Source organism: Magnolia sinica, chromosome 11 (assembly GCF_029962835.1).
Source record: "Magnolia sinica isolate HGM2019 chromosome 11, MsV1, whole genome shotgun sequence".
Lineage (NCBI taxonomy): Eukaryota > Viridiplantae > Streptophyta > Magnoliopsida > Magnoliales > Magnoliaceae > Magnolia > Magnolia sinica.
The window spans coordinates 302372-325350 of NC_080583.1; the positions used below are offsets into that span (position 1 = coordinate 302372).

At 40.0% G+C, this 22979-nt stretch overlaps 1 protein-coding gene across 1 annotated transcript; it reads left to right on the top strand.

Moving 5' to 3' along the window:
- The first annotated feature begins 2900 nt into the window (after nucleotides 1-2900).
- Nucleotides 2901-22979, top strand: LOC131218490 (S-adenosyl-L-methionine-dependent tRNA 4-demethylwyosine synthase). The gene is made up of 8 exons (XM_058213047.1): nucleotides 2901-3882; nucleotides 5558-5673; nucleotides 19243-19418; nucleotides 19649-19839; nucleotides 19960-20046; nucleotides 22096-22253; nucleotides 22367-22577; nucleotides 22668-22979. The coding sequence occupies exons 1-8, from the start codon at nucleotides 2992-2994 to the stop codon at nucleotides 22815-22817; spliced, it is 1980 nt and encodes a 659-aa protein (XP_058069030.1). The 5' UTR covers nucleotides 2901-2991; the 3' UTR covers nucleotides 22818-22979.

Consider the following 22979-nt stretch of genomic DNA (forward strand, 5'->3'; position numbering starts at 1 on the left):
GGGCTGGGCTCTGTAGTTTTGGCTAGTAAGGAGTTTTCTTGCCAGTTGTGGGACTGGTTTTTGTATTCCTTTTTCTTTTTCTCTTTTCCTTTTTCTTTTTCTAGTTTGATCTTTGTAGTTTTTCCTTTCTTTGTTTAATAAAATCCTCATCTTAAAAAAATAAAAAAATAAAAAAATTGTCCCTCATTCCCTTGTAGTTTATGTTGCTTATTAAGCTCTCTACCTTGGTGCAAGTGGTACACATTCATGGGATCTTGGCTACCTTGAAAGCAAACGAGTTGGATGATTCTAAATGGAGGAATTTTCTAAAGACGAGTACCAACAACTTAGTAATTAGTACATGTTTGGATTGTGGGAAAAGAAAAAAATGTATAATAATTATCCAACAACGAAAAGGATTTTCTGGAAAACTGGATACCAAGGGCATGCTAAATAGGAGGAAAAACAAAGGACTAGAAGAAAATGGAGCACTTCTCTTACAATAGGACATTTCACCATGTTTGATTTGGAAAGAAAAAGAAGGTTAGGGGCACTATTTTTAATTATTATTATTATTATTATTTTTCCATAGTCAAATTTTAATGCATGACAAAAGAAGTGAACTATGTGAGTGGAATATGAGATTCCTGCTCGCCATTCAAACAAACTCCCCTAATTTTGAAATCCATGAGGGCTCATATGGATTGGGCAAAGTTGCATAGCGACTAGGAATTCATGGCATATTGTCAAGGCTAGTTGGTCTTCTTGTTGGCTAGTTGTCTGTTGTTTGTCAAATATCTTGGATCATGTCATGGACAAATTACGGCACATGCAGAGAAATTAAAACTTAGTAGAGGACACACTGACACATGTGCATGTGCATGTGCATAATTGATATATATATATATATATATATGGCACATATTTTAATGCTTAAAAATTGATGGTGGGATGATTGAATTTGTACAATTGCACACATGGTGCATGGAAATATGTCATGCATGTGTGTAGATAAATATGATCGTTTTGTGCTTTGAAACTAAAAGGTGTTATTGGCAAGTAATCCCATCTCTCCACCAAACACATCTACCCATAGGGCTGTCAACAGGCAAGCCTAGGATTGGTCTCAAAATTTTAATTTTGGTAGGCTTGAGCGTGGCCCATTGACACCCCCCACTTAAGCAAATTCAACGATCATATATGAATATTTACAACCCAAAAACATATATGATAAAATTATTCTTGAGTAATTATTATACTTTTCTTTTCTTCTCATATTATTTTCTTTCCTATAGGGGAATTCACAAAAAAATAAAAGAAAAGTAAAATTATCAATGTTTCTCAAGAAAAACAGGGATTGTATTTGTAATTATTATGAATTTTCATTTTCACTACTCAAAGCAAAAAATCCAAAATAATTTTTGTAAGATGAATGGGAGATTTTCACTTAAAAATCAAATAGAACAATTAAAATGGAGGCCTTGGAATCCATGTCTCAATAACAACTTCAAAATAATAATCAAGAATTTCTTTGTTTTCCCGTGAATTCCAGCTTTTATCCAACGGGCCCTCGCAGCTGAATAGATGAACCGTTTGGACGTTCTGTTGGGGGGATCGGATTAGGTGAGACCCCTTGTACACCGAGGTGGGTGGGACCCCTCACTGTGGGGACTACTGTGATGTATGTGACTACATCCATGCCACGGCATCCTTATTGAAAGCTCGTTTCAAAGCATGATCCAAAAAATAAGCAGTTCATAACCCAGATGGACCATAGTACAGGAAACAGTGGTGATTGACCATTAAAAATTTCCTGTGGGCCACAAAAGCTTTGGATCAAGATGATATTTATATGGTTTCTTCATCTAGGTGTTTGTGACCTTATCAACAGGTTGGATGGCAAATAAACTTTCCGGTGGAATCCATGAAGTTTTTAATGGTGAGGATTCAATCAAGACTGTTTCCTGGTGTGGTCCACCTAAGAATTAAGTCAGCTTCATTTTTGGGATCATATCTAAAATGAGCTTTCAAAATGGTTGGACGGTGTGGATTTAAGGAATATATATCACTATGAGCCCCACAGTCAGGGATTCGACCCACCTGGGTGGATCCGGGGTCTCACTTCTATTTGTGCTGCACGTACGGATGGGGTGGAATTGATAACAAGCCCATATGCCTGATGCCTTGCCCAGACAAGCATGCTGCAGGCCCACCTGAACGTGCAACTCATCAGGTAGAATAGACGGTTGAATCTCGAAGTCGCTCTATAGCCCACCGGATGGCTAATGACTGAACCAGCCTGATTTTTTGGGACCCGGGTGTGGTTCCAACTCATAAACGATTGAGGTATCAGACGCGTGTGCGACGATGGCACGTGTCCGGAACCTCCTCTTTAAGCCGCATTGGATTTGGGGCAGCTTCGGTGGATCTCTGACTGTGGGGCTCACGGAAATGTAATCTCCTTACATCCACGTCGTCCAACCGTTTCTCCAGCTCATTTTACGGCACAGACCCAAAATTGTAGCAGACCCAAATCTCAGGTGGACCACACCACAGGAAACAGTCGCGATTGACAATTAAAAACCTCTTGTGCGCCACAGACGCTTTGGATCAAGTTGATATTTGTTTAGTCACTTCATCCAGGCCTTTGTGACCTTAACAACAGTTGGATGGCAAAAAAAATTCCGGTGGCCCCTAAAAAGTTTTTAATGGTGGGTGTTCAATCACGACAGCTTCCTGTGGTGTGGTCCACTTGAGATTTTCATCCGCTGAATTTCTGGGCTCATGATCTAAACTGGAGAAACGGATGAACGGAGTGGATATGAGGAAAATACATCAAGGTGGGCTCCACAGTCAGGAATCCACCGAAGCCACTCCCATCTCACATTGCCTTGATGCTTCTTCCACCCTTCTAGCTTTCACATGCAGAGCAGCAGCAGCTCTCTCTCTCTCTCTCAGAAATCTCAGTCCCTCTAACAAAGAAAGAGAAAAGGGGCAAGAAGAAACTCTCAAATGACCGATAACTCCCGCACATATCTTCTCCCCGCTCGAGTCGCGTTCCTCGCTCTTGTCTCTGCCACCGCTTTCTGCCTCTGGAAATCTCGAACCCTCCGTAAGCAGAGGCTCTGCTCCTCTAACACTAACCCTAGGAAGAAAGGCAAGATCTTCTTCTTCTCCGAGACCGGTACCTCCAAAACCCTATCCCTTGGCCTCTCCAACCTCCTCTCCTCCCATAACCTCCCTTTCGACCTCGTCGATCCCTCTCTCTATGAGCCCGAAGACCTCCCCACAGAATCTCTCCTCCTCGTCGTTGCCTCCACCTGGGAAGACGGCAATCCCCCTCCAAACGCTCAATTCCTCTCCCGCTGGCTCTCTGAGAGCGCCTCCGATTTCCGAGTCGGCTCCCTCCTCCTTTCGTCTTGCAAATTTGCGGTCTTCGGTGTCGGCAGCCGATCCTATGGTCCCACCTTCAATGCTGCTGCCAGGGATTTCTCGCAGCAGATGCGGGCACTTGGGGCGTCGGAGATCCTGCCTGTTTGTGAAGGGGACGTCGATGGTGGAGATCTTGATGAGGTTTTCGATAGGTGGAGTCAGAGATTGGTAGGTGTCTTGAAAACATATTTGGGAGCCAAAGACGATTTATTTGTTGACTCTAGGTTAGAGAGTGAGGGTATGAGTGAGAGTGAGAGCTTTGGAGGTTCAGAAGAAGAGTTTGAGGATGAAGATGAGAAGAGCTCAGAAGCTGTTCTAGTCGATCTGGAGGATATTGCTGGTAAAGGTCCTTCAAGGAGTTCTTCTGCGAAGGCATCCGAGTCGGGCTCTATTAAGTGTAAATCAACATCTTTAAGAAATGGAGAGAAGGAGATGGTAACTCCAGTTATTCGGGCTAGCTTAGAGAAACAGGTGGGTCTGTTTGTCTGCTGCTTCTGTCTATGCTTTCCGTTCCTCTACTGGTTGAACTTTTCTTTTTTTGAAAGATTACTGGTTGAACTTTTGTGATGCAAATGATCTTGGAAACTTCACTTTGTTGTGCTTGAGGTCACAAGATGTCTATGGAATCATTCAATTTCAGTTCAAGTAAATCACATAATTCAACTAGACTGACTTTGTTGGTTTCTTGAAGCAATATGATAGTTTTAACCTTAGCCCCACGGTGTTATTTCACTTTCCATTAGTTTAAGGAAAATCTATGGAAAAAAAAAAAAAACTCACAGTTTGACTTGGTTTTTATGTGAAGAGAATTATATGAAATCCTAAGGTTCATCCACAGTAGAAGGGGATTGCATAAAACTTGAGGCTGTTAATGGTTTAAACATTAGTTTGTCTCTCACAAATTGCTGGGAGATGAAATAACCTTCTAGAATACTTTTTGGAGATTTTTTGTTCTTGTTTTTCTTTTCCCACTATCTTAAAGTGTCAGACAAAGATACAAACGGATGATGAGAGGTCATCCAGTTAATCCAAAGAGGAATATTCCCTCAGCTACCCTGAAAGCCTCCACCGGCCTCCCTACAAAGGTATTAGTGGTCTGTACCGATTCTGCAACTAACCACTCAGCCTCATGGAAGACCGGATCAGAATTGGATGCCTTGTCACAAAAAGTACGGCTGTCGTGCTCTAGCCAAATCAGCCATTGAGCCAAATCAACCATTCAATGGCAGGGACTGAGAACCACATGATCCTTTTCACACGAAATCCATCAACTTCACTATGGGAAAGGCCTTTTTTTGAAAAGAAAGTAAACCACTATAAGAGAAGGAAGCCCTAAAAGAACAACCTAATCATCTGCAATATTATTACACATGTACATAAAGATATTTCTATCAACTCTTTGCTCATGTAGTTATGCATGTTCAATAATATTGCATATCATTAGCTTTCTCCTTTAGGGCTCCACCTCTTATAGCAGCTCAGTTGTTGTCCAAAAACAGGCCTTTGCTATCACAAGCTGATGAGTCTCTGTACTCTTTGAACTTGTTAATGGTGTTGGTGCATATAACATGTAAGATTCACATGTTCAAATTAACATTTTTTTCCCTTGATGAATGGCTTAGCTTTATTGATAAACAGAAAACTAAAAATACAACATAAGGCTGCGGTACCACCAGCCCAATGAAAAGCTCTAGCAAAAGGCTAGACAATAGCAGAGACAACAGGCAGCAGCAGCAAACCTTATACTGAAAAGCAAAACAAAAGCACTACCTGAGAATGAGAGAAACTGAAAGTTGCTCCACTATGTTGAAATTAAAGTTGCTTCACTATGAAGTCTCAACACATGGTAAAATGGTCAATTTGTCACAGCCCAAGTTGGGGACGGTTGTTCACAAGCATGGCATGTTTGACTTGCGAGTAAAGATTCTGAAGGGCATTACTGTATGCATTGATGATTGCCATTGCATATTACTCATTCAGCAATTCTTTTGATTATCCAGTTACATTCAGCAATTCTTTTGATTTATCCAATTACATGTCCAAGCCACTTGTTTTGGTTGCTCTTCTTGTATTTTTTACTACAATAAGTTTTGGAGAAAAAAAGGTGCTACCAAGTTAGTTCAGTCTGGATGATTTATTTGTGCAGGGATATAAAATTATTGGTTCACATAGTGGTGTTAAGCTCTGTAGATGGACCAAGTCACAACTCCGTGGCCGTGGGGGTTGCTACAAGCACTCATTTTATGGCATAGAAAGCCATAGGTAATTGTTAACCTAATGTCTTTTTTTCGTTCATGCCTTGGCCATCGAGTAATTTAATTGGTTTGGTGATTTATCCCTTATTGTTAATTTGTTATAACTCATTGATGGATATGATTATAGTTGGTCCCCATTGGCCTATTAATTGGTTTTTACACATCACATTTGAGATATTTTCGAGATGTACAATCTGGAATTAATTCGAATGGACAGTTGTCACTGTAACTATTCTATATTGATAGTGATCTATGTCATGGTTGTTGAATCAGCACAGGAACAAGTTTCATTGCCAGACATTTTAATGAGGTTCAGGTACAAATTTCTAAGAATGACTAGGCTTTACATCCATTTTTTTTTTTTTTAAAAATAAAATGTTAAATCATTAATAAAAATGAAAGTTCTAGAAATCAAGCAAAGCGAGGGGTGTTGGGGGCTTTGGTATAAGATGATTTAGACTGAGACCATTTAGTTGATTGCTTGGGTTGGGTTGGATTTGGTATGGGTTGGTTTTGTGTTGGGTCTAAAAGCATAGTGCGGTTTCCATGCAAATGCCTCAAATATGTTTGTCGTGTCTAGGTCTAGGGCTCCAAAAGCACACAGTCTTATGCCATCTCGAAGTGTCTACATTGCTTTTCATGTTTGAACACATAACTGATTTGATATAAATAATGTCTTCCCTCCTAAACGGGGTGGCGAGGGGAAGGCGTGTGATGTCACCATCATTATGGAGGCTGGTGCCTCTTACGAGGTTTTTTTCCTTCTTTATATATATATATATACACATTTCATTTCCAGAGGAGAACACTCACGTGCCTTCTTCCCCTTGTGTGAATGTTTCGAGTTTTATCTCGTTTGTGGGAGATGGTGTCCTTTTCTAATACTTTTGTCTCCTTCTGTTTCTCCTTCCCCTTCAGAGTCCTTTCACACCATGGTGTGCCGTAATGACAATTACGTAAAGGTAACGCCGGCAACCATTTCATGTTATGTGGCCGTAACGGCCACTACAAAAAAAATGACCTATAATGGCTGTTACATCCCTTGTAATACTTTGATTCAAAAGGCAAACAACTCCCTCCCTAACGTCCCAGTAATGGTCCATTACGGGACCAATACAGGTTTTTCGGGTTTTTTTTTTTTCAATAAAAAAGAGAGAACGTAACAGCCGTTATGGGGGCCATAATGACTGTTACAACCCGTATCGTTAAGGTAACCGTTACTATTATGGAATACCTTGTTTCACACTCCCTCCTCTAACCATGTCCTCCTTTCTGCTCCTTCTTTGGCCATTGATATTGAGTTTGGCCTTTTGTCTTTGCAAGTCTTTAGCTCTCTTGCTTTAGTTGCTCTTACTTCAGATATCTCTCCTCTGGGTTGGAGTGGATCGGGTTTTTGGTTCCTAGTCAATTTGAGGTGGTCCGGTCAGGTCTCCTTCTTGAAGTCCTAGATGTTTCCCCTTCACAATCGGCGTGTCTAGAAGATGGTTAGATTCCCTCTGGCAACCTCGGTTCTTTTCTCCAGGGGTTTTGGAAGGTCTGGTGGCAGCTGTTAAGGGGAATGGATGGATTAGGGAGGCTATTTGTCATGTGGGTAGGCTCATTGGGGTAGTGTTGGTGACTGCATTGAAGATTATATGGCCCTCTTTCAGCTAGTTGAACAAAGAGGTCTCAAGATTCGTTATGTTGAAATCTTGAGACAGTCCTCAAAGTCGAGTAAGGGCCTGTTTGGATTCGCGTATAGTATTGTATTGTATTGTATTCAAGGTGTTCCGTAACAGTAACGGTGGCCGTAACGGCCACCACCGTTACCGTTATGATACGAGTTGTAATGGCCGTTACAGCCCCCGTATCGGCCGTTACAGCCATTTTTTATTTTTTGAAAAATGTACTTCCTGGATCGTTACAGGGTTGTTACGGGACCGTTACGGCACGTTTTTCTGTAATGGCCGTTACGGCTGTTTCGACCCCGTAACGCGTGATGGTTATGACCGTTTCGTAACGGCCGTTACGTAACCGATTTGGAATACCATGAATGTATTGTATTTGGGTACTGTTCATGTATACATTGGACGGTTTTCAGAATACATCCAAATCAATCAGATACTAATCAATGTTTGGATAGAAGGTATTGTTTGGCATAGTATACAATATGTTATACAGATCAATGTTTGGATAGGACGTATTATGTCTGCGTATTGTACAATCTTAATTGGGTCGGGTGGCCTGTTTGACGTATAGAACTTTCTGATTTCTAGCCTAGATGATTTTCACGTTGAAATGTACCAAATGAACAGTCCCGATCTTACACTGCATAGGTACCAGATATCTTGTAATCGTACAAATTTCAAACTTTCATCCGTTGCCGAATACAGCGCAATGAATACGGAGTATTGACGGCAATAGAACCCACTGACAATACTCTACCGTCGGTTCGAAAATTTGGCTAGAGTTTGTATTCGCACGCATGGGATTCAACTCCTATTCACTCCAATCCAAACACGGTAAACGTTAAATCATAACTTCTAATACGATACAATACATCCCAAAACGCGTATCCAAACAGGCCCTAAGGGATGTAGAGAGTTGGTTAACCTTGGGCTTGAACCTTGATCGTCAGTCAGATTCTATTCTTTGTAATAGGAGGAGGGGAAGTGGGATTAAGATAGTTTGCCCAAGGAAGATTTCTTCATGTTGAAATCTTGAGACAGTCCTTGAAGTCGAGTAAGGGATGTAGAGAGTTGGTTAACCTTGGGCTTGAACCTTGATCGTCAGTCAGGTTCTATTCTTTGTAATGAGAGGAGGGGAAGTGGGATTAAGATAGTTTGCCCAAGGAAGATTTTAAGCTGGAATGTTCACAGGCTCAGGTCCCCCAAAAGCTTACTTAGTGAAGGAAATTTGTAGGTATTCCAAAGCCATCCTTATTGTTATTCAGGAGACAAGTGTTAGTCTCTTGATCAGGGTATGATCAATCCATTTGGGGTCGTAGGTGTTGGTGGGAGGCCTTAGACTCGATAGGGGCGGCTGGTGGTGTTCTTGTCATATGGGATCCTAGGTCTTGGATTAGGGAGGATAGTTGGAAGGGTCGATTCTCTATCAATGTGATTTTCCGGGGGTTGTCCTCTGGTTTCAGGTGGGTTCTATTGGGAGTCTGAGGTCCTAACCAACCGTCCCTTCACCCTTATTTTTGGGATGAATTATCTACTATTTTCAGTAGGCGGAACCTTCCTTGGTGCATGTGAGGGGATTTTATTGTAGTTCATTTTGTCCATGAGAAACTCCATGGTGTCTGGGTCTCTTGTAGCATGCACTGGTTCTCTGACTAGGTCTTGAAACATGAATTGGTGGACCTCTTGTTGTGAGGTGTCAAATTTACTTGGTCCAACGGTCAGCTGTCCCCAACTATGTTTAAGTTAAACAGATTCTTGGTTTCCCCTGGTTGGATTCAAAGGTTTCCGTTGGCTTGGCAAATAGGCCTCCCAAGCACCCAAAACTAGTTGTTTGGAGGATTCCCTTTCCTTGGAATTTGCTTCCTTGATTTTAGCAAGAAAAAAGAGAGGCTGAAATGAGGAAAGAGAATCCATGGGGATAAAGAAAAAAAGGGCTGAAATGAGGAAAGAGAATCCACGGGGAGAAACGGAAAAAGGGCTAAAATGAGGGATGAGAATCCACGGGAAACATGATCCACGGGTTTCGGTGTTGCCAAACGTGATGGGGAGCCATTTCTTGGGAAAACATTTCCATAGTCGTTTTCATGCATCTTGATAACCCCTTTAGAGTCTTGATAATCTAGACTTTAATAGGATCTCTAGTGCAGAGGCTGATTATCTTGATATTCAGTTTTATGAAGATGAAATTGAAGTAGCCGAGGAGGAACTACATTCCAAAAAGGCTCCCGGTCTCGATGGTTTTCCTATTGCGTTCTTTTAGAAATTCTGGGGGTTGGTAAAATGTGATTTGGTGGGCTTCATCAACGAATTTTTCAGTGGTAGTCAAATAGCATCTGAGTTAGGTGCACGCATTCATTGCCTTGATTCTGAAAAAAAGAAGGGGCTGAATGTTTGAAAGCTTTTAGGCTAATAAGCTTGCTGGGGGCCCTTATAAAATTGTAGCGAAAATGTTATTTTCCAAGTTTCGAAAGGTGTTAGCAGGGGTGATTTTAAGAAGCCAAGGAGCTTTTGTAGCGGCATGCAGATTATAGATAGTGCGATAGCGAATGAATGCATTAATGCTCATCATAGGGTTGGGAGGAAAAGGTTTAGTTTGCAAGCTTGACATAGAAAAGGCATATGGCATGTGGACTAGGACTTTTTAGATTACATGTTAGGTCACCCGGACTGTGGTAAAAAAAAAATGGAGGTATTGGGTGCAAAGGTGTGTGTGTAATAGGCTAAGTTCTCAATTTTAGTAAATAGTTCTCCAAAAGGTTACTTTTCTAGTTCCAGAGGTTTTGGTGAGAGGATCCTCTATCTTTTTATTTGTTTGTTGTGGTGGCAAAGGCGTGAGATGTTAGATGAGTGGAAGTGGGTCTTTTCGGCGGTTTTAGTGTAGATAAGTTGGCTTTTGTATCTCATTTGCAACATGAAAATGGCATTATTCTCTTTTGTGAGGTTAAAGTGGACAATTTAAGAAACATTACAATGTGTTTCAAGGTGGTAGCAAGACTAAAGGTAAATATAAAGAGTGAGCTTTTAGGTCTTAGACTCTCAAAGGAAGGATTTATTAGTCTCGCTAATATGTTTTATTGCCATGCTGATACATTTCCATCCACATATCTTGGTCTCCCTCCTTGTATAGGGAAGCTGGCTAATTGGATGTGGGATAAAGTTATTGAGAGATTCTTAGGCAAGTTCTTGAGATGAAAAAGCAGGTACTTGTCCATGGGAGGTCTTGACGTTAATAAGAGCGGCTATGTCTAACTTCTGATTTATTATATGTCTCTTTTTGACTGTTCAAAATCAGTGTTGGCCATGTTGGAAAATTTTAGGTGGGAACTCCTATGGCAAGGATTAGAAGAATAACACAAGTTCCATTTACTCAAATGGGAAGAGGTATGCAAGCTGATCGAGGATGGAGTTGTTGGTCTTTAGAAGCTTGAGCAAATGAATTTAGCCCTTCTAGGGAAATGGATGTGGAGGTTTGGGGTAGAGCAAGGAAATTCATGGAGAGAGGTGATTGCAAAGAAGTGTGGGGTTCAAATAGGGGGGTGGTGGACGAGGGATTCATCTTTGTACATGGCATCATTGGTGTGGAAATCGATAGCGAGTTTAAGGTGAAAGTTTATAGAGATGTAGGCTTCAGTTTTGGGGATGGGAAGATTATTTGTTTGTGGGAGGATGTTTGGTTGGGTGGGAAGGCTTTGATTGAAGTTTTTTCGAGGCTAGCAAGAATATCAGTAGAGGCGAATATTCAGGTCTTATTGCTCCTCATTTAGAGTTGAAGGAGTGATTCAGGCTCCCCCATGCGGAAGAAATTTGTCGGATGTTGAAGAGGAAGATTTGGTTAAGCTCTTGTTGCCAGTAAGCAAAGTGAATCCGTTGTCAGAAGTGAGGAATGAGTTGGTGTGGATGAAAGGAAAATCAGGGGATTTCTTCGTGAAATCTTGGTATAAGGTTATAAGCAGGTCCTCCCAAAGTAGTCAATGTTATCTTATAGCTTTCGTTGGGCGTTATGTAGGGGTGTACACGAACCGAGTTAGCTCGGTCAGCTTGCTTGACTCGGCTTGAAAAAGCTCGATTTGACTCGGTTCGAAGCTAAGTTCGAGTTGAGTCGAGCTGATTTTTTAAGCTCGAAAAAATTTCGAATCGAGTTCGAGCTTGCCCGAGCTTGACTCGACTCGGATCGAACCCCAACTCGAATCGAACTCGGATCGAAATAGTTTGGTGACTCGGTTACTTTGATATTGATGTTGCTCACCAAGTGTTTGAAGAAATGACTCAAACGAAGTGTCGGCTAGTGGCAAGAAAGTTATGTATATGAAACAAATACATATACAAGGTGTTTGATGAAATATTTTGATGTTGTCTACAAGGTGTTCGATGAAATATTTGTAAACAGCTGTTGCTGTTTTACATACAGTGAGAATTTGAAAGTGCATAGCATGTGTTTGTGAAAATGCTGCAGAGGCTCGAACTCGGCTCAAACTGGCCCGAGCTGCTGACCGAACCGAGTCGAGTAGGTAGATCATCTCTTTCTCCATTGCCCTTTTGCGAGAGGCATTTGGAATGGTTATCTGGGGGTGTAATGGGAGGTGCTGAGCTCAATTGAAGTTGTTTTTGTTTTTTCGTTTTTTTTCATGTGGCATGAAGGTGGAGAGGGCAAGTTAGGAAAGACTTTGTGGAGAATGGCATTGCTCGTTGATTTGTGGTTTATTTGGGGAGAATGAATGATGCAGGACATGGAAAATTAAATATGATGTGCGAGATTTCAGGCTTAAAATCACGTTAGTTTAGAAACAATTACACAAATTCCATATCCCACATGAAAGTCCAAACATTCAATTAAGGGGAATCTATGCAGGTCCAGGCCTACATAGGTTAGGGCTGGATCTGTTAAAATTATAAACCAAACGATGCTCAAAGATAAGCAGTAATCATCCACACATGCACAACAATCAGTCCCTCATCCAAGGGATTCACCAATTTCAATTCAAGGAACCCTAGGATGAGAAAATGGGTGAGAAAAAGGGCAAACAAATTAAAGATAATGCAATATAGGGTTTGTGTTTATGAAAAACTAGTATGAGAGGGTAAAATAAGAAGAAAACTTGAACCGAAAGATAATTCCCCTGCGCGGACATCAACTATGGCCTAGACGCACGTGCGTGTGATCACGGCCGCACGTGTGTGGGGCCCACTATTCAGAAAAAGGCCACCTTGGCCCTGGTCCGCCAGGGATGGACTCCAAATCTCAGCTCGATCCGATGTACGGTTTATGCGTGGTGCTCCGCTGAAGTTTCAGCCCTCCTATAGGGCCAAGTTCATAAAATTATGCTGTGGGGAGGAGAATTGTTGCAATAGATGATTGATTCGAAGTGTAGATGATGGGATGAGATGAGAAGAAGGGATGGTAGAAGATGGGTAGTAGAGATGTCGATGGATGGGGGCGAATCGGGATAGATGTGGCTTCGCACCACGGTAGTTAACCCTTCGATGAAGGGAGGGCTTCGTACCCAATTAGGCTTCACAACTCAGAGAGTAGGAAAACGCAGAATTTTTATTAATCTTCAATTGAATCAAAAGAATTACAAGGGGTGCCTATTTATAGGGAAAACCCTATACCCCAAAACTCGACCTATTAATTGGCGATGAAGTAAACTAAAATAAAAACCAATCAAAAAAATTTAAAGCGTTCACGATATTCTAAATAACATAAATAAGCAAAACCTAAAATATGAAATCAATCCGACTAGTGGGCCGCGATCATGAGATCCCATGATGAGTTTTTCTTGGCTATCGGGCCCACTTTCTTGAACCAAAATTCCGTCTTCTAACAACGAGGCCCTTCCTGGATGTCGTCATCGATCCAAATCAACGGTGGGGCCCTCCTTCTTCTGGCGTACGTGCGTAGGGGGGACGGCGTGAGTGCGCGTGATGTCCCCATCAATGAAATAATCACTGCTTTAGGAATCGAAGTGGGTGAATCTTGGAAGTGCTAGAAAGGGCAAAATCAAGTGTAATGGAATGGCCAATAGCTTCAAATGTAGTAGCTGATAACCTTTTATTTTCTCTTTGTTGGTCTAATCTGTAATCCTTTAGGCCTTGACCTATTTCTAAATTAGATTATTGCCTTTCAAAGAATGGGCCTTAGTCTGAAATTCAGTTGGCTCCTCCTCAAATGTGGTGATCATCCATCCTAAGTGATTCATCATGGCCTGCACATGAGATATCCAAAATTGCCGAGGCCACTCTCTGATGCAAGACGCGTGATCTAGACTAAATATGATGCAAAGAAATTATAAATGGATTAAAGAGCAATTCAAAGCATAAAATATACTAACCTACCGCAAATCTAAGAAATCAAATCAACAATAAAATTTAGATTTCAAGCTAAATCACAATCCCACAATGAACTAATCCATATAAAACATGAATTTCAAAGGATCAATGGAAGGTAGAACTTCCACTTTAGCATAGGCTTAGGCCTAATTCATAGGGGCTGACTTGTTCTCTCTTGGGCTAAGGATATGATAATCTAGGGTTAGGGTTTGAGTATGTAAATTAGAGATTTGAAAGGAATTAAGGCTTTGGAAGGATTTGGGAATTCAGGATTTTGTAGATGATTAGGGTTTCATAGGGAATATGAATTAGGGTTTTAGGGTAAGGGTTAAGGGATAGGAAGAAGGATCGAAGAGAGGGAAGAAGAGAAATGGGAGTAGGTGGCTGGCTGTACAGTTGTATGGACTGACTTGTACGGACATGCAATCTGTATGTGTGGGCTTGAAGGAGATGGGATGGGTTGGGTTTTGGTGGAGAGAAGGATAAGAGAAGGTGGGTTTGGGTTTTGAAGAAAAGAATAAATGGGATTTAGGTTTGGAGAAGAAAAGTATAAGAAAAGAGGGATTTGAGAAGAAGATGAGAAAGACATGAGAGAAATGCCTTTTCAAAGAGAAATGAGAGAGGATCGATCGGGCTTCACACCTTGGCATAACACCATCAATCTCCATTCACAAGAATAGAAAACTTCAAAGGAAGCAAAGAGTTTTCATTCAAATAATCAAAAACATGCCCTAGGGCTGGCCTCTCTACCCTTATATAGTCTCAGAGAAGACTTTTTACAAAAAGGCGCTCTCCGATAAAAAGTCTCACACAATTGCCCCTATTTAGTGTAAAATGTGTAAAATACCCAAAATCCAACTAAATATCAAAATAAATCCAGCATGAATAAACTAGATAAAAGAAATAATCTAAAACATCCTAAAGTCTACAATCAATGCGATCTAAGATCACAATGATCCAACCGTCTGATCGAAGTGTCCTCAAGATCCAACCATCCGATTGAAGTGTTCTCGCAATCCAATGATTCAAACTCCTCAATAAGCAACTCACGTGCATCTTCCTAGTGTAGGGTCTTCGAAGATGTACGATCATGCATGTGGGGTCTTCAATGTGGCCCACCTAGGCCTATTTAGTGGTCACCAAGCCAAAGCGAAACTGGAGCTGATATGCTCATCTAGTATACTCGGATGTCCTCATCACTCTCTAAAGCCACTCAAGCAGTCCATCAATTTTAGTAAGTATCCAAAGTCCATCCAAGGTCAAAAGAGATCTTAGCACAAGCGTAAACTTGTTAATATATATATATATATATATATATATATATATATATATATATATATATATATATATATATATATATATATATATATATAGGAAAGTACAACTACCTATGTCTAAGTTGCATGTGGGGCACATGTATAAATTCTAGACCATTCATCCATTTGCCCATACCATGGATGGGTATACCCCAAAACCGAACCAATTGGGTGATCCTAGCCAATGGGTGGAGTAAATTTTATCCATTGGATGGCAACTGTTGGAGACTCTGTCCGATCATGCAATTGATGTTAATTTTGTGGTATGGTCCTTATGCTATAAGTCTCAGGAGATCAACAATCCGGCTCCCATATATGTTTGTTGCACATATGGAGACATGTTACTTGATAAATGTTACGATATAGCCGTATCGGCCGTTACGTAATGGAAACGGCCCAGGCCGTTACGCGATACGGGGTCGAAACGGGCAAGCATGCGATTCTGTGACTGTAACGGCCATTACGGGCCATAACGGCTGTTACGGAAATACGGTATTAAAAAAAAAAAAAAGAAAAAAAAAAGAAAAAGAAAAAAAGTACATACACTTTTCTTTTTTTTTTTTCTTTCTTTCCTTCTTCTTCTTCTTCTTCTTCTTCTCGGGTTGCGGCTGCGGCTGCAGCCCCCCCTCTCGTTTTCTCCTTCTTCTTCTTAGGCTGCGGCTGCAGCTCTTGTTTTCCCCTTCTCTCTCATTTTCTCCTTCTTTCCCTCTCGTTTTCTTCTTCTCTCTCCATTTCCCTTTCTTTCCCTCTCATTTTTTTCTTTTTCCCTCTCATTTCACTCTCCCTCTCTCGGTCGGGAAAAGAATGGAAGCGGATTGGCTGGTGTACCACACACCAGCTATATCGCTGCTGTAGGTACGTGTCGTGCGAAGACGAGCATTGACGCTGGAAGCAGATGGGCTGGTGTACCACACAACAGCTATATAGCTGCTCTTAGGGCTGAAAGTCGGGCAGGTTGGTGCTCAACCCTAGCCCAACCCAAGGTTCTGGTACCTCAACCCTAACCCAACCCAACCTAACCTCGGCTGGGAATTCTCGACCCAAGCCCAACCCAAACGGGCTCGGTCGGGTTGGTCGGGTTGATCGGGTGGATACATGATAATATTTTCATTATTACATTAGTTTATTGTATTTCAATACACATCTTAATTTTTGTATCTATAATTTTATTAATTATATAAGTAGTTATTTATAGGACAAGACTTCATTTTTTTCTAAACAAACAAGTTAAAATATAAGACAACTATTTCTTTAAAAGTCATGTTGTGTAGCACACAATCTATTTGGGAGAGAAAAATCTCGCATATCTTATTTGCTTAAGTTATTAGAAATGATGTGGACGAATGAGACCCAACAACACTGGAATTTACTATGCCTTCTTCAACACAAACAATCCACACTATTATAATTTATTAGTAACTTATATATTGATCGGGTTCGGGTTGGTCCGGGCAACCCAAGACCTCAACCCGAGCCCGACCCAAGTTTTATCGGGTTGGTGTTTGTATAGCCCAAGCCTAAGATCGGACTCAATACATCCTGCCCGAGCCCAACCCAATGTTGGGTCGGTCACGGGTCGGTCGGGTTGAACCCGCCCAACTTTCAGCGCTAGCTACTGTAGGTACGTGTCGTGTGAAGATCAGCACTGACGCTCCTCGAGCTCCGAGCTGTACGAACGGTTCAAAGGAGATCAAAGTTACATGGGCCCCATAGTGATGTATTTATTATATCTAAACCATTAATCTATTTTTAGAGATCATTTTAGATCATTATCCAAAAAATGAATCATATCCAAAGATCAGGTGGACTACACCACAAATTGCAGCGGAGATAATGATTTTCATCGTTAAACAATTCGTAGGGCCCACCATAACGTTTATTTTCAATCCAATCTGTTCATAAGGTCACAAAGACCTGTATGAAGAGGATTTTTTTTTTTTTTCATATTGATCCAAAACTTCTGTGACCCCAAAAAGGGTTTCAATGGTAGACGTTCAATTCCCCACCAGTTTTTGCAGTGTGGTCCACTTGATAGTTAGATCTGTCTTATTTTTCATCTCAAGCCTTAAGACGAGCTCGCAAAATGGATGCACGGTTTGGATATAACACATACCTCATAATCAGACCCACAGAACTTGCTGACGTCAATACAACAGCTATATAGGTGAGGTACACCAGCCAATCCATGCTACCCATCAGTTTTCCTGATCATTTCAAGGCATGGTCCCTAAAATAACGTAGATCCAGATCTCAAGTGGACCACACAGTAGGATTGAATGCCCACTGTTAAAAACTTATTATGGCCCATTGTAATGTTTATTTACCATCAAAACTACTGATAAGGTTGCATGGAAAACAAAAGTCGCAGCTTAAAAATAAAAAAATATAATAATAATAATAAAAAAAAGTTTTAATTGTGGGAATTCAATCCCTACTGTGTGGTCCACCTTAGATATGGATCTACCTCATTTTTGGACCATGCCTTAAAATAATTTGATACAACGGATGGATGTCATTGATATACAATACATATTGTATATCCATCTTGTGGTGGGCCCTATGTACATGGCCGTAAAAATAGTCCATGAGGCAGGCATTATCTCAAAATTAATAAATTAAATTATGGCACTATTGTTGCCATGTCACAATTCCAAAATTAAATTATTTAAATGATTTTCACCGTTAATTTGCAAACACTTGTTTTGCTGAAATAGGATCATTTGATATTTTTCATGTATCGCTGTTTAATAAATATCCACCAATCCATTAGTGAGATAAGTGCCAATGGATTGCATGAATTTAACATTGATTTGGGGCATCAAATGGTCGACCAAATCAGTTCTAAATCAACAACACTATTTACTTTTCAACTTTTTTCTTAAGATTTATTGGGAAAAATTATATTAATTTGGTAGATATATGAATTATATAATTGGACATAAAAGTCTCTAGATTGTATGTTGAAATAAAATGTACACTAGTCACAAGGTATGTAATACACCAAACCTACAAATATGAGATATTTTGGTATTAGATTCATTCTAATTAATTCATATTGATATCATATAGTTAAATAATTAAATGTAAAATATCTATAGCCAATACCAGGTTGTCTGGTTCATAAATTCATCAGATAGTCCGATACAGCTTCTCACCAAAGAGTGGACCGTTACACCACCATAAACATGTTCCAATTTATAAATGAATGCATATTTGGAATGCTTAGAATATTCCGAATTTAATCCATATTTTTTCATATTTTTTTGGCAAAAAAAAATAAAAATTTGCACCGTTACGGGCCGTTACGCCCCCGTATTGCCAATACACACCCGTATCTGTATCGGTATCGGTGGCCACCGTTACGCCAACCGATACCGATACGGGATACCTTGACACACACACATATATATGGAAGGAGATGCGAGAGGTGCTCTCTCTCTCTCTCTCTCTCTCTCTCTCTCTCTCTCTCTTTGGGGGGTCTCTCCAAGGATGTTCTCTCCTCTAGGATAGGATCTTATTCATAAAGATCAACTTAGGGTTTTAGGGTGCACTAATTATTGTACTCCACTACTCTATAGGTTCCTACAATCTCTACACACAAATGGGGACTTGTAACCACCTTATCCATGCATGTGCTTATGATCCAATCCTTCCACTGTCATGGCTATCCACCAAAGACCTATATTCATGTTGATCAAATAATGGACCATTAGATTTGGTCTATTAGATCATCATTAAGTGCGATTAATACAGTTTTAATAATTAAAACGAAACTTCAATGCTTGAAAACCTTCGTAAAGCACATTAAAAACTATTCAAAAGTTGAGCCTAGTGGAAAAACCACTGATTCTTTGATCTGATAGATCTCGCCGAAAACATCTCTATAAGCTAGTGGATCTTTTATTGGCCCATGTAAATATCAATGGACCCTGATGGATATAGCCAACCACACTCACTTTTAATGGCCACATCATAGCCTCGAAATAAGGGCCAAAGTCATTTAATTAGGATTGTGACCCTTACACGTCCTCGAGTCTTAAGGATTGATCAACCTCTCATATATTATCGAGTCTGATCAAAGTCTAGGATAATGGGCCCCTGGACTAGTGACTTGATCTCAATCCACTAATGTTCAACATAATTTTGTGAAAGATGGATGTAAAATTTGTTGATATGCAGCCTCATCTTGTGAGTGTGGTTCATTTATTGCTATATATATATTTTTTTCATGCTAGTTCCTGGTATCCTAATTTTCTAATGAAACAGGTGCATGGAAACAACCCCTAGTTTGGCATGTGCAAATAAATGCGTGTTTTGTTGGAGGCATCATACAAATCCTGTAGGAAAGAGTTGGCAGTGGAAGATGGATGATCCTTTGGAGATAGTCAATGCTGCCATTGACCAGCATACAAGAATGATAAAACAAATGAAAGGCGTCCCAGGTGGGTTCATTGAGTGCTTATATTGAGTTTGACCTTTTTTACATTCACTCGAGCATTTCATTGGTTTTAGCAATTTTATATTATATCTTCTATTATAAGGTTCTAATGGACTCCAATAGAGAGGCCTGGCCCCAAATAACTGGGACAAAGCGTTGATGATGATGATAATGATTTCCATTTAATAATTTAGTCCCATTAACTGGTTGAATGGGGCTTCCTGTTGCCTGCAGGAGTAAAACAGGAGCGGCTATCAGAAGGTCTCTCTCCCAGGCATTGTGCCTTGTCACTTGTTGGTGAACCAATCATGTATCCGGAGATAAATTCACTTATTGATGAACTCCACAGGAGGCGGATCTCTACTTTTCTTGTTACTAATGCCCAATTCCCTGAAAAGATTAGAATGTTGAAACCTGTCACCCAGGTTAGGGAGTTTATTTCTTTTTGTATCATCTATAAATAAATCAATTTATTGAAGTGGACTTCAGAGGTTGCATTGTGTGGGTTTTAAATTATGAAGTATTAATTCTTTGTATAATTGCAGCTATATGTGAGTGTAGATGCTGCAACAAAGGAGAGCTTGAAGGCAATTGATAGACCACTCTTTGGGGATTTTTGGGAGCGTTTCGTTGTATGTACTCTTTCTTTTATACAATTAGTTTTTGGTGGACCTCTTTTTTCAATAGATTGATTGTAACCTTAAATTTTGAGCATGTTTATAACCCTCTTGTTCTTCTTATGCATGGAGTCATCCTTGTTTTTAGAAATATACACAGATTTCATGGTTTTTTTTTTTTTTTAAATGAATAAAGAGTTCCATTGCATTAAAAAAAAAAGAGAACAGTTACAGACAGACAAATACAAATGATGTGATAGTGAGTGTCTCTACCCCCACAACATCCTCCTGCGAACTAATATATGACTTTGGATCCCCAAACACAGCCCAAAAACATACTAACTAAAGACAAACACCCATTAGGGAGACAGCAATATACATGAGCAGAACATAGGCACATCTGTCTCTCACAAGCACACATGCAGTCTAGTTTCTAAACCAGTCTTTGATTTATTTATTTTTATTTTTTTCGAATTATCTGTTGGCCAGAGAATGAATTTCCAATTGGGCCAATAGCATTGTCAGGTCTCTTACGAAGGAATTTCAAGGACAGTGTATCACTGTGCTCAATCGAAGCTTTCTTTGCTGTGTGGCATGGAGGTGGGGTGGGTAACATCAGAAAGGCTCTGTGGAAAATGGCGTTGTTGGCTGGCTTGTGGTTTATATGGAGAGAGCGAAATAACTGCTGCTTTAGGAGTAGAAGCGGGCGAGTCCCGGAAGTGCTTAATAGGGCAAAATCAAGTGTAATGGAATGGGCACCAACTTCCAATGTAATAGCTGATAGCTGTTAGTTTTCTCTTTCATGGTCTGATTTGCAATTCTTTTTAGGCTTTTCCCTACTAATCAATAAACTAATTGCCTTTTAAAAAAGTCGGATTGCAACCAGTGTTCGAATTATCTCCGATATTATCGAAATATCTCCGATATTATCTTTATCTCCAGCTCAGTGATACCGATGACAGCGCTGGTAGTATAAGAAAGTTCAGGTATTAGCAATGTATCGCTAAGTATCGCCAACGTATCAATATCACTAATGTAATCACCAATATTTTCAACTATGTAAATTCTAGGTGTCGCTTGTATTGCCAATGCATCAATATTGCCAATGTATCGCCAATATTTTCGACTATGTAAATTCTAGGTAATGCTTGTATCATAAGTGTATCGACGATATTTCAATAATATTGCCAACGTATTGATATCATCAAAATTGTTTATTAGAAAACAATTTATTTCATTTTTTTTTTCATGGCCATATGGTTGTATGTAGTGTTCAATTTGTCATTGATAATATTGATAATATCTTGATATTATCGATATCGCAACATGCGCGATATTGAGACCACAATCTTTCGTTTCCCTTCCAATTGTTAATGATTTCTTGGTGAAATATCATGTGTTGTTGATATTTTACGATATCGATGGATGTTTGGATGGAAGGTTGGATGGTTAAATAGGTCGGATGTGATGGTTGGACTGATTTCTTATAACAGCACACTTTCAAGGCCCCATTAAATGGAAACTTGTTATATATGCATTCTTCTTCTTCTTCTTCTTCTTCTTCTTTTTTTTTTTTTTTTTTTTAAAAAAAATTTAATTTTCTAAATATGCAAATATGTACATTTTAACATCTCCTGAAGTTTCGCTGAAAATTCCACCGTTTTTCCCATCTTTCGCCGCATTTCCAGTTATCGGCGATATCGATATTGTTTCCGTATCCCTGGCCAGCAAAACTTGTAGTGATGCTGATACTTCGAACACTGATTGCAGCAAAATAAATAAAATGGATGAATATCAGTTATCTACTTCATCACTCATCAGTTATCAATGGAAACTCATGAAGAAAGAAAAGAAAGAAACAATGAGTCGACTTATTTGAAAATTCTTAATGGATATTTAATGGATATCTTTATAAAAAAAATTCTTAATGGATATAATACTCGTTGGTAATAGCATCTGCAGTTCGTAATGTCTCCAATATGTTGCTCCTTTTTGTCTATCTCAAGTGCATGACTTGTTAACCTTCAAGCTGATTACTGACATGTATTGCAAAAATGTTAATAGGATTCACTGAAGGCTCTCCGTGAGAAAGAACAGCGGACTGTTTACCGTTTAACTTTGGTTAAAGGATGGAATGCTGAAGATATTGATTCATACTTGAACTTGCTTGGCATTGGAAAACCTGATTTAATTGAAATCAAGGGTGTTACCTACTGTGGCTCGTAAGTTGTTGTTGTTATTATTATTATTATTATCATCATCTGACCTTGGTGCTTGCTTTCCTGAAATCTCCCCGTTCAGTTCATTACTCAAAATATGCTGTTTGTTTTTGCAGGTCTGCCACTTCGAAGCTGACGATGGAGAATGTCCCTTGGCACTCTGATGTAAAAGCCTTCTCCGAGGCTTTGGCTCTTAAGACCAATGGGGAGTATCAAGTTGCTTGTGAGCATGTACACTCCTGTTGCGTCCTTCTGGCAAAAGCTGACAAGTTCAAAATCAATGGCCAATGGTTCACATGGATAGACTACGAAAAGTTCCATGACCTGGTAATATCCCCTCTCCCCTTGGTCATTTGAATCTTCTCTGGACCAAGCTAATGACTTCCATGACAAACTTACCTTACTATGGGAATGCAGGTGGCTTCTGGAAAGCCATTCAACAGTGTAGACTACATGGCTGCAACGCCTTCATGGGCCGTATATGGTGCAGATGAAGGTGGGTTTGATCCGGATCAGTCTCGCTATCGGAAGGAGAGACGCCATGGAGCAGCCAGCCTTCAGAGCTAGGAGAACAGAGATATATATTAAATTCACAATGTCTGGTGAGCCCAACCAAACTTTCTACTTGAGCCGAGAGATGTTGGTTAAAATTCGCCATCCCGGTTTTTCTTTTTAACCCTTCTTTATATTGAGTTCTCATCATATTGTAATGCTTTTTTTCTTTTTTTT